At 47.5% G+C, this 12,055-nt stretch overlaps 1 protein-coding gene across 1 annotated transcript in view; it reads left to right on the forward strand.

Annotated features, from left to right (window-relative positions):
- Window positions 1-12,055, forward strand: part of SPEG (SPEG complex locus) — a 186,536-nt gene that overhangs the window by 84,754 nt on the left and 89,727 nt on the right. Inside the window, exons 3-4 of the mRNA XM_015426902.1 lie at window positions 454-628; window positions 8,722-10,121. Of these exons, the coding sequence (XP_015282388.1) occupies window positions 454-628; window positions 8,722-10,121 (1,575 nt within the window). The remainder of the gene's footprint in view (window positions 1-453; window positions 629-8,721; window positions 10,122-12,055) is intronic.

Consider the following 12,055-nt stretch of genomic DNA (forward strand, 5'->3'; position numbering starts at 1 on the left):
CTGCTGTAGATGTCTGACCTTGTGCCTTATAGAACTATTCTTGTCTTTGGTCAGGTCACTTCATATTGATGGCTGAGGCACTCAGGTCTTTGTTCCTTATCCTTGTCCTTTCCAGCTGATGAATCCTCAGTGGGAAGCAAAATCCTTATTCTTGGCACCTGAAATTTAGACATGATATACTCAGTGACACTGCATGCTCCAAGAAACGGGTATTTTACAGCCTTCAGAATTAAGCCATATCTATAAAACTGTAGAATATTGCAGGCTGTCCTGAGAACTGCCTTTCCCTGAGGTGGAACGCTTCTTATAGCTACCAATCAGCATTGTGCTGTCAGCCCTGCTTCTCCACCCACCCATGTCTCTCAGTCCTAGCAGCACACAGCCATGGCCTGGGACCTGGGGAAGAGGCAGGTTCCAGCCCCCTCAATCAGTCCCTGCTTGTGTTTTTGCCAGGGGAGTCAGACACGCTGGTGGATGCCTCCATGAAGACAACTCCGACCTCGGTGCCAGGCCTGTCTCAGACAGATGAGCACTCCAGTTGGCCAGGGAGCCAGACTACAGTCTTGGAGAAGGATCCAGATGCTGGTCCCACGGTGAGGGGACCCAACCTGCACCCCAGCATTCCAAGGCAAGCACCTGCCGAGGCCCGGCACCTGGGGGTGGAGCCGCTGGTGCGGGCATCACGGGCGGAGCTGATTGGTGTGGCCCCGGGGTCCGAGGACAGCCTGTCTCTGGGGAGCGACCCCTACGGCAGTGCCTTCAGCTTGTACCGGGGCCGTGCCCTCTCCCTGCACGTGTAAGTAGTTGTGGGGCCGTGTGGAGTGGGGGGTGCAGGGCCATTCTGCTGGGACCATCGTTTCCTTCTCTATCCCCAGTCATAACGCCACACTAAACCTTCAACCTCTACGCCATTCCTTCCAGTGCACCAGCAAATCCCTCCTAAGCCCCTTCATCCTAACCCCTAAAACCTTGCATCATAGCCCTTTCCACCCAAAGCCCCCTCCACTGCACTTCCAGACCCTTGAAGCCACTTGTCATTACCTCTCCTACTGCCCCCCAGTTATCTTTCCCCACTAACACCTTCACCAGCCTCCTGCCATCATTTTCCTGATTGTTGCATTGATGATGCTGTAGGTAATAAACGGTTGTCATAGGTAGGTACGTGCCCCCCCCCAACCTGAAATCTAGTCTGTCAGCATAGGGAACATGCTCATCATGGCGTCTCTCATTCTATGACTTTTTCCCCCTTTGACCTTGAGGAAACTCCATGCCATAAGGCAGAAGGGAATATTCAGGGCTGTACAATCCAATCCCAGGTATTGTGTTGAGTTCATCATCATTTCCCCTCACTCACTAGACTGTTTATGGACCCTGGTTTATTTGTTGCTACAGATGCATTAAGAGCACTAGCATTTTATTCTAGGCTGAACTCGTGTGGTGGTCTGCTGAATTCTCTTGAGCCACACGGTAGTAAACTTGGGGCTAGTGAAGGAGTTACTATGGCCAAGGAAGCACTCAAACCCTATGAATTCTGGATCCAAAACAATTCAGGTTTATTATATGTATATAATATGAGTGCAAACCAGGGGCTCATTAGAATAACTTATTAGCATAACTTATTTGCATATGCCACACCCCCTGACATCACCAGAAGTGTGTCAGAAGGCAACACCCACCGCTCAGGCTCCACTGGACTGTTTTGGATTGCTAGCTATTGGGGGTGGGGGGAACGTGCAGATCTGCCCTCACAGAGGAGGGAGAGCTTGTACCTGAATAAAACTTAGTCTTAAAGGTGCCACTGGATTGTTTTGGATTGCTAGCTATGGGGGGGGGGACGCGCAGTTCTGCCCTCACAGAGGAGGGAGAGCTTGTACCTGAAGGCGGGCCGGGGGGGGGGCCCTCTGCAACTTACCTGGCTACTTCTTGCTCCTCGTGCCCCGACTGAGAGCAGGGGGTGGGGCTTGTTGCATGATCCCACCCCCTGGGCTCCTTACTGCCGGAGCTCCGCTCCTGTGCGCTCCCGCAGGAAATGACCCCTGGTGCAAACTAACCAATGTTAAGCAAGTCTGAGTTCCATTTATTTCAACGAGATGGTAAAATATGTGATATACAGTGCATTCCCAAGCAGTTACAAACTGCCCATTGACTTCAGGAGACTTAAAAGGGCGTAACCCTGCTTAGAACTGCATTCTAAATCTACCCCATTGAAACTGATGAAACTTAAACATGCTTCACTTTGGCTGGAGTGTGCCAAATGTACAGTAGCCAAGTTGATATATAATTCAAATATGTTGTACAAGATGATGGCCGTTTCCTATTAGACATTTGATTCCACTGAAGATGTAGAATTTCCAGAAATTGTGAAGCTATGGGAAAAGAAGGATGGTTTAAAACAAAAACAAAAACCTGCATTTTTGGGGAACATTGCAGTATTGCAAAAATTGCAAAAATATGCAATACTTTCCTATCAAACATAAACTTGTTTACTGGTTTTAACAACATAAAATGCACATAACTTAGTCAGCATATACAATTGTAATATTAGGAACATTTATAGAATTTAAAAGCAAAAATATTTTAGTTTTCTATGAGAAAAATTGCAAATACACCCAATTCTTGAAAGAGAATTGCGAATTGCTGCACCCTATGCTATTGATTGATTGATTTGATTTGATTTGTACTCTGCCCTCCTTGCCGAAGCAGGCTTATGGTGGTTTACATAAAATTACAACAGATTAAAAACAGCAATATAAATATCAACATAAAACACAACATAGCCGCCCTGAGCCCACTGGAAGGGCGGGATACAAATGTGAAAAATAAATAAATAAATAAATAAATAATCACTAAGGGCAATCTGTATGGCGGTAGCAGTGCAATAGTAGCAATAGACATAATAAATTACAGTCAGCAGATTATTTTTCTATCGGCAAACTCAGGCTGGATGGTGGTGTTGGGCACAGGGTCCTAGGTTGTTAGGTGAGGCTTTTTACCTGAAGGCCTGGTGGAAGAGCTCCGTTTTACAGGCCCTGCGGCTACTGAGCATGTGTATTTTAATTTTTAGTATCTGAGAGCTAGGGAGAAAATTAAAATGGAAGGCAGAAAACGAATTCTGCAGTAAACCAAAAAGATTGTTATTTGGACAGAAACATAGTCACAATATGTAGGAATACCAGTTAAGCTTTATAACACTGAAAGCAGTGAACTTTTAAATAACGTATTATCAGTAAACACATTATGGCCTTAAATGGTGTCAAATTATTCACATTTAAGATTAGATATATTATTTAATATATGTTGTATCTGTCTACAATATGCACCTGAATTATCCTTATTTAATGCTGTAGATTGTTTTAGATAAAAAGTTTCATACTACAGATTTTGAGCTAAATCTTGCTTTAAAAATATCACTCCTTTCCGAAAAGAAAATAGTTCACAGGAAGTTTTTTCCTCCCTTCCTAAAAGATTCCCAATGTTTTATTGGCAAAATTGAAAAAGCCTTCATGCTTTTTTATATTATACATTTTGAGTGGGAAAAGCATTGTCTTAAAAAGCATTTCATTCATTCCAAAAGAGAAAATGGTTCACGGGAGTTTTTTTCCAGCATTCTCCAAATTTTACAAATTTTCCCATTGGAAAGTTGTTTAAGTCCTCAGAAAAAAACTGGGGGGGAAACTGTTTTGTTTCTAGATGCTTCTGTTTTTTCCTCTGGGCCTCCTCCATACCTCTAGATTGTACACACACACACGCACACTCCTCCAAAAGTAAAGGATGCAACAGCTCAAGACAACAAGGGATGATCCGTGTGCCAGTGTGGAAGCTCACTGGGTGACCTTGGGTCAGTCACACTCTCTCAGCCTAGCCTACCTCACAGGATTGTTGTGAGGATAAAATGGAGGAGACGAGAACAATGTAAGCCACTTTGGGTCCCCACTGAGGAGAAAGGTGGGATACAAATAGATTAAATAAATAAATAAAATCAGTAGGGAATAATAATTGTCATAAAAGGTAAAGGTAAAGGTTCCCTTGCTCGAAAGCCAGTCGAATCCGACTCTAGGGTTGCGGTGCTCATCTCCGTTTCAAAGCCGAAGAGCCAGCGCTGTCTGAAGACGTTTCTGTGGTCATGTGGCCGGCATGACTAAACACCAAGGCACACGGAACGCTGTTCCCTTCCCACCGAAGTGGTACCTATTTATCTACTTGCAATTTCTTGCTTTCAAACTGCTAGGTTGGCAGGAGCTGGAACTAGAGACGGGAGCTCACTCCGCCATGCGGCACACTCGGGTCTCGAACTGCTGAACTTCTGACTTTCCACAGCCTGCAGTTCAGCGTCTTAACCACTTGAGCCACCCCAGCTCCAAAATAATTGTCATAGAAGGGACTTAATCCAAGGAGAATGGCCACACAACCTTCCCATTCATGCCAGAACGAACACGGTAGATACAACAAGAGAAATGAAGAAGCCCCCCTCTCAAGGGGCTCAAAGTACAAATGAAAGTATTGCACCACCATTATTCTTATTAAACAGCATCATGAAGGTAGCCAAGCTTGGAGACTTGCAGATGAGTCCTGGGAGTGTCCGTAGAGGTTAGAAGGGGCTTTTTGTATGTTCTCGTGCCCTGACCTGGATAGCCCAGACTAGCCTGATCTTATCAGATTTTGGTAGCTAAGGCTGTGGCCAGTATTTGGATGGGAGACCACCAGGCAGTACCGGGGCTGGTGTCCGGAGGCAGGCCATGGCGAACCACCTCTGAATGCCTCTTGCCTTGGAAGCCCCACGAGGGCTTGCCATAAGTCAGCAGGGACTCGATAGGAAAAAAGGAAGCTCCTCACCCCCCTTTTTTACTCTAGCTCACCGTCGTGTGGTAAACCAGCAGCTCTTGTTCATGTCAAGCAGCAGGTTTTATTTGGTCAATATAACTTTCAAGTCAAGGAAAACAGCTATTTTCTTAGCCTTTCTCTTTCCAAGGGAACAAAGGCCAGGGAGTGTGGAATGTTGATGTGACATAAGCAGTGACTTAAAGAGGACCAGGTCCTAGGTAATGTGAAAGACCTCCGCCTAATGCTGGAGAGCCGCTGCCACCCGTCTGAAATGATAATACCAACACTGATGGATGGATGCTGTGATTCGGTATAAGGTAGCTTCCTGTGTCCATATCCATTTCTCTTTTAGCCAGCCCTCTCAGGCCACTGTGTCAAGTGCCTGCTGAATTAAACAAGGCAGACCATAATAACAACGGAGACCGCAGGACAGGCATTTTCCCAACAGGATCTGTAAACCAGGATTAGGAATACTGTTCAGGAGCCAAGAGGAATGTAGTCTGAATGGAAAGGTGGAGCTTGGGCAAGAAGCCTTTGATGTACCCAGGAACACCCCCCTTTTGCCAAGGATCATCTGCATTTCTTTGTAGCAAACTTTGAGTGGAGGCTGATTATTGAAGTGATTCAAAATCTCACAGATATTGCAATGGCCTTTCTGCTAGCTATTGTGGTGATGGCTTTTGTTACAGGTCCTGTAGCTTTGTTATAGCTAAACCCTAAAATGTAGTACTAGCGCTTGACCCTCTCTGATTGCAGGAATATATAGAGGCAGGGAGGCAAACATTTGAGTCCCAGAGAAGAAGCTCTAAAAGGGTGCCAAAGTTTTCCCTCCCAAGCCTCCCTTTTATCTTCAGAGCCATGAACAGGCACCACCCACACATTTTAATCCCCCCCCATTTGTAATTACAAACTTGACACCAGGAGGTTTTCATTTTTCCCCTGAAAGTGAAAGAAACCCGAGACCCATCATTTATTTATTTATTTTTATTTATTTATATTTACATTTATATCCCGCCCTACCCCGAAGGCTCAGGGTGGCTAACAGGGGCACAACGTGCCGAGTTAAAACAATACATATAATTTAAAAACAATAAATTACAATAAAATATAAACAATTTACAGCAAATTTCCAACAAGAAGGGAAGATCTTAACCTCACATAGTTACCGACAATCTCATCCTCAGAGCCATGTCCAGCGCCACGCTCCACCCTTGGGGGGCCAGGCAATTAGATGTTAATTCGCTAGGGCATAGGGGGTGCAGATGGAATAGTGATGGCGGCGGCTCCTATCCAAAGGCCTGGCGGAAGAGCTCCGTCTTGCAGGCCATGCGGAACTGAGAAAGGTCCCGCAGGGCCCGGATCTCCTTTGGGAGCTCTTTCCACCAGGTAGGAGCCACCACCGAAAATGCCCTAGCCATATTCTGGAAACGACAGCCAACCCCATGCTGGGCCACACCGGCAATGAGTGTAGTAAGAACCTGAAGGAGAGTGGGTGCAGAGGCCCCTGTGGGAGCCTGACCGACTCCCTCCTCTACTCCCCGTTCTTTCCTGAGGTCGCTTCCTATACTCCCTCTCAGCTGTGGAGTCTTGTGAGCAAAAATTCTACTTTGTGAGCTACTGGCATTAAAGTTGTGAGCAAGTGATTTGTCTGCTGCATAAATTAGCTTGTTCTGGAGCAATGCTCCCCCTAAGCTGTGGAGTCTTGTGAGCAAAAATTCTACTTTGTGAGCTACTGGCCTTAAAGTTGTGAGCGAGCAATTTGGCTGTTGCATAAATTGGTTTGCTCTGGAGGCCTCCTTCCGGAGCTAAGACAAAAAATGTGTGAGCCGGAGAATAACAAACTGTGAGCTAGCTCACACTCACTCGGCTGAGAGGGAACACTGCCCCCCCCTCCCCTCCTCATGCTTTTTTCCCATGCTGCCTGTTGCTAAAGGATGAAGGAAAGACTGTGGTATGTGACTCAGCATACTCATACATGATTGCCTCTGTGTGGGTGTTGGGATGTGTGCAGCTGAATATGTGCACCCAATGTTTTGGGGGGAGGGGGGGTAAAGAAAAGGGTTGGTGTTAGAATGGGGTGTGCATGCCAGTTTGTAGGTGTCGTGTGCCTTGTACCAGGAGGAAGGGTGCTGTGTTCAGGCTGCCACTGTCCCCTTTCCTCCCCTCCCTGTCCTGCTGCACTGGGAACTCTGTCATGTCTGCCCCCCACCCTCAGTCTAATGCAGCCTTCTGGCCTCCAGGCAGCCCAGGATTGCCAGCTCTGACTACCTGGAGGTTTTGGGGGTGGAGCCTGGGGAGGGCGGGGTTTGGGGAGGGGAGGGGAGGGGAGAGGCCTCAGCGGGGTCTAATGCCACAGAGTCCACTCTCCAAAGCAGCCATTCTCCCCCCCCCCCCCTCACGGGAACTGATCTCGATTGTCTGGGGATCAACTGTAATAGCAGCAGCTCTCCAGATGCCGCCTGGAGGTTGGGAACCCTAGTCCAGCCTGATTGTTCCCCTCCCACACTATTTTGTCCTTTGGCCTACTGTGGCAATCCAGCACAACTCGTGCCGTAGACATTGGAATCCTGTGGCCATTTTCCCCAAGTCCCAGAGGGGGCAAAACACGTGTGGAAAGGGGGGGGGGGGACACCCAAAGCAATAGGGACAAAAGAGTGACCAAAATGACAGTGCGGAAGTGGCGTTAGAATCACAGTGTTGGAAGAGAACAGAAGGCCTGCTGGAGGGAGCAGCTCTCCCGGCCCACCAGTCCTCACAAACGATGCCATCCAGACCGCAGCAAAGAGTGGCCGTGCTGCAGAAAGCGGTGTGAGGAGCTCCAAAAGGACATTACTGAAGAAGGTGGAAATAAGCGTTACCAACCCCCAGTACTACCGGTCCCTGGGCTAATAGTAAATGTGACTGGGCAAGTGGTTTCCAGTACCAGGGTCAAATTGAATTTGATGCTGGGAGTTCTGTCAATGATCTCCCAAACATTTTTCTTCTTCTGAAAAGCAGGTGTGTGGGGCCCTGTTTCCGCTCAGGACTGTGATGTGTGTGTTGGGGAGGGGGTGTTATGCCTTTACATAGTGCCATTTTCCTGACATGAAATAACTCTACAGAGCTGCTATTTGCCCTGGTAAGGTAAACATTGCCAGTTCACACATTACAGAGAGTACAGATTAAGCCCAATTGATGTTTGGCCTGCTGGGGAAACCTATGAGTTTACACTCCCAAGACTATTGCAGGTCAAGTAACTGGGGCATGGAGGGAGACTGAAGCTCCATTATTTTATCCATTTATTAAAGCATTTATATCCCCCGGCATTCTCCATGTGCACCACAGTTGCAACCCAAATCCAAGCAGGAATTGAGGATAACCTGAAGTCCACATGTGACTGTTCAACAGGACACAGGGTGGGGGCCCCAGACCCAAGCTGTGTGCTGTGTAGTGTGTGTGAATCAGCTTGCGGTCCTTATACAGGTCCTCCTCCGGATAGGTATGTTTGCCCTAACAGGGCAATTTGCAGCAGCTCTGCAGGGCCGTTTCAGATCACGGAAATGATGCAAACCTCTGCCGCAGTCCCAATCTGAACCAGGGCTTCACACGCTCTGTTTTGGGGGAGGTCATTCACAGTTCATGTGCAGTTTGACTCCAAACCTTCTGCACAGGTCAGAGGATTCGGTGTAAGATGGACTCACAGTTTGTTGTCTCACATCCTCCTAAAAGACGTGAAGAATCTCCATGCATTTTCTCTCTCTTACATAGACAGATAACTCTTAATACCATTGAAAGTAACAGTCCTCGTGCCCGTAGTGTATTACCCTTGTAGGTACCTGTCACTTTTACAGCTCACCACCCCTGAATTTTCAGGCTCACCTACCTTAGCAAACCATGCCATGCCTTGTTTTCCAACTGCAGTAGCCTCCCCCAAGGTGGGTACCGGAGGGATGATAGCAACAAGAGCAGCAAAGCCAGCACAAATACCCTCCATCCACCTGTACAGAAACCTCCTCTCCAGCGGCCAGTGTCCCCCCGGGCAGGACAGTGCCCAGCCCAACCACCTGGACCCAGCCGTGGCCCCACACCACCAGTGGCTCCTCGCAGGAAGTTGCTAATGCCTCCTGAGTTCCAAGATACAGCATCAGAGGAGTTTGATGAGAAGCTGAAGCGCCCTAAGTCATCTGGCTACTCTCAGACTGGCACGGGGGAATCACGGCCCCAGACACCACTGAGCGAGGCCTCCAGCCGTGTGTCCGTCCTCCGCCCATCTCCCAAGCTGCCACGGTCAGGTTCCAAGATCTTCGACAAACTCAAATTCTTTGAGGAGCGTAGGAAAAGCCTGGAACAGAATGAGAACCCTTTTGCCGGTCACACATGGCTACCACTACGGAAGACACGCTCATTTGATCATGGTGGCTTTGACAACGCTACTCCCTTCTTGTCAACTGGCTCTCAGGAGGACTTGCAAGAGGACGCCCACTCAGAATGGGGAGGTGTGGCCTGCCGGCGCCACGCCTTCCATCAAAAGGCAGCTTCCCTGGATGAGCGTGGCCGCTTCTCCAGCCATGTGTATGACCTTGAGCACAAATTTACCGAGGAACTTGGCCGCATCAAGCGCACTGTGTCTCAGCAGCAGCTCCGACGATCACAAGAACTGTTTCAGTCACCCTCTCCGCGTACCACCACTGAGCCTCTTGGCCCCCGAGTTCCACCACCACGAAAGCTGAAACCACTCAAGGCTTTGCCACCTACAGAGAATGCACATGGTGTGCAGCAGCTGGTGTTGTCTAGCGTGGGGTTAGTAGGACCCAGAGATGAGCCCAAGGGGATACAGAAGCCTCTGTCAAGGAGCGGGGCAACAGGTGAGCCAACTGGAGAACAGAACAGAGGCGGTAGGGAAACTGAGATGAATGGACAGGATCTGCGGCAGAATGTGGAACAATGCCCACTGTCCTGTGCGGCCCCATTGGGACGGAGAGACCTAGCATGGACTGGGCCTCTTGAAGGTACTGATGACGCAGATGGGGGCTCTGTAAACACGTCAAAGGGGAGCCATGAATCAAAGGGTCCCGGTGCGGCCTCCCATGTCCAGAAATGGGAATCAAGCCAGGATGGACATTCTCAGCCCTGGATCAAGACTGGAACAGAATCAGGCACAGATAAAAGCAGGGCAGGAACCTATGTCACAAGCAGAGAGTCGGAGAGAAAGACTGGGAAAGTGTCAGAGAAAAAGGGCAATTCATTGCAACCTCCAGAAGGGAAGAGTGCACGGAGCAGAGGAAAAGGCCGCCGATCCCACAGACTGTCACCCGAACCAGGTATGAAAGGAGGGCAAGTGCTGCTGGGGAAGAATATGGGAAGGCTGGGAAGAAACACACTGCTTTGTGCCCTCACAATGTCCCCCAAACTGAGAGGTTCCTAGTGCCTTTTCTCCAGTCTAGGCCACATCCTTGAGGTGCGGTCCAAAGTGTTAGTTGGGTTCATCAAGGAGACTGATAAGTTTTCAGGCTTGGGTGTTGGGGAAATTAGGGGTGCAGGAACCTTTTCATGCACCCTCATTCCCACTGTGTTCAATTTTGGGGAGGGAGAGAAGCTGGCTTCCCAATTTCACCAAAAGAGAGAGAGTTATTCTAAATCAAGACACAATTTATTTCATTACACACTCTTAAATCAGAAAACATTTTTGTAGCATTTCAATATTCAACATAGACTATTTCAACACAACCCCAATACACAAATAGTGCACTTGTAATTCTATAAAGGATATCCTTGGTTGTTCTTCCAAGACCCATGGCAGGGTAGTTGATCAGAACAACCTGGAACAAGACTAAAATCAGACATCAAGTACCCTCTTTCACCCATTGCAGCTAATGTAACTGTCAATCAGGTCTGTTATGACCATTTGACATACATCTGACATGTACAACAAAGTCAGCCCTTCCTTTCTATCTCTGGAGTCAGGAAAGTCCAGGAAAACTGGGTTAAGCCAGGGTGACTCACAGAATCAAGGAAGCTAGTTTCTGATTCTCTTATCTATTTAGAATTTGATAGTTACTTCTGACTGCTGCAAAGTATAAACATTCCCAGAAAGCAAAAGCCATGCGAGTCAAAGTCGTGTACAGTGAAGGCCACAGTGCTCAGCAAAATCCTGAAGCTTCCTGGGAAACAGAACCAAAGTGTCAACTATAGAAGAGAATTACTATAGAAATTAAAGTATCATAGGTATACCAGGGGTTTTGCAGAGTTTTAGGGTGTTTTTTTTAAAGATTTTATTAGTTTTCTATACAGAAAAGAGAAAGACAACAACTACAGGCAAAAAGAGACTAACAAACAGCAAACATGGAGCATGTACTCATTAAAAAGGTAAAGGTTCCCTTGCTCAAAAGCCGGTCGAATCCGACTCTAGGGTTGCGGTGCTCATCTCCGTTTCAAAGCTGAAGAGCCAGTGCTGTCCAAAGATGTTTCTGTGGTCATGTGGCCGGCATGACTAAACACCAAGGCGCACGGAACGCTGTTCCCTTCCCACCGAAGTGGTCCCTATTTATCTACTTGCAATTTCTTGCTTTCGAACTGCTAGGTTAGCAGGAGCTGGAACTAGAGACGGGAGCTCACTCCATCATGCGGCACCCGGGTCTCAAACTGCTGAACTACCGACCTTCCACAGCCTGCAGTTCAGTGTCTTCACCACTTGAGCCACCGCAGCTCATTAGGACTGCTTAAATTTTACATAGATAGAATCGTTCTTTTATGCACCTAAACCAGTTAAACCATTTGAAATATAGAGCAAGTTTCTTAATAGTTATGTTGTACATCTTCTGAGATATTCCTCAATCCATTTATAAAATCTTAACTAGTTCTTCTCAAAGATTTCTTCTTTTTTTATCTTGTAATTGTAGAGTCAATTTGTCCATTTCCGCTGTTTCCAGTAGTTTGTAAATTATTTCTTCTTTGATGGGACTTCTTCTTTTTCCCAATACTTTGCATATAAAATCTGCAGAGTTTTAGCACAGGACTGAGACTCAGTCCACCCCTAATTCCGCTACACTGGGGTTAAGTGCGCGGGGTTAAGTGTAGGTTAACTGGGGTTAAGTGTAGGGGTTAAGTGCGCGGACTCTAATCTGGGAGAACCGAGTTTGATTCCCCACTCCTCCGCTTGCACCTGGCTGGATGACCTTGGGCAAGCTGTAGTTTTGATAAGAGCTGTCCTTGAAAAAGAGCAGTTCCTGTCAAGAGCTCTCTCAGCCCCACCCAC

This window comes from Gekko japonicus, unplaced genomic scaffold, assembly GCF_001447785.1.
Source record: "Gekko japonicus isolate JY-2015 unplaced genomic scaffold, Gekko_japonicus_V1.1 scaffold104, whole genome shotgun sequence".
NCBI lineage: Eukaryota > Metazoa > Chordata > Lepidosauria > Squamata > Gekkonidae > Gekko > Gekko japonicus.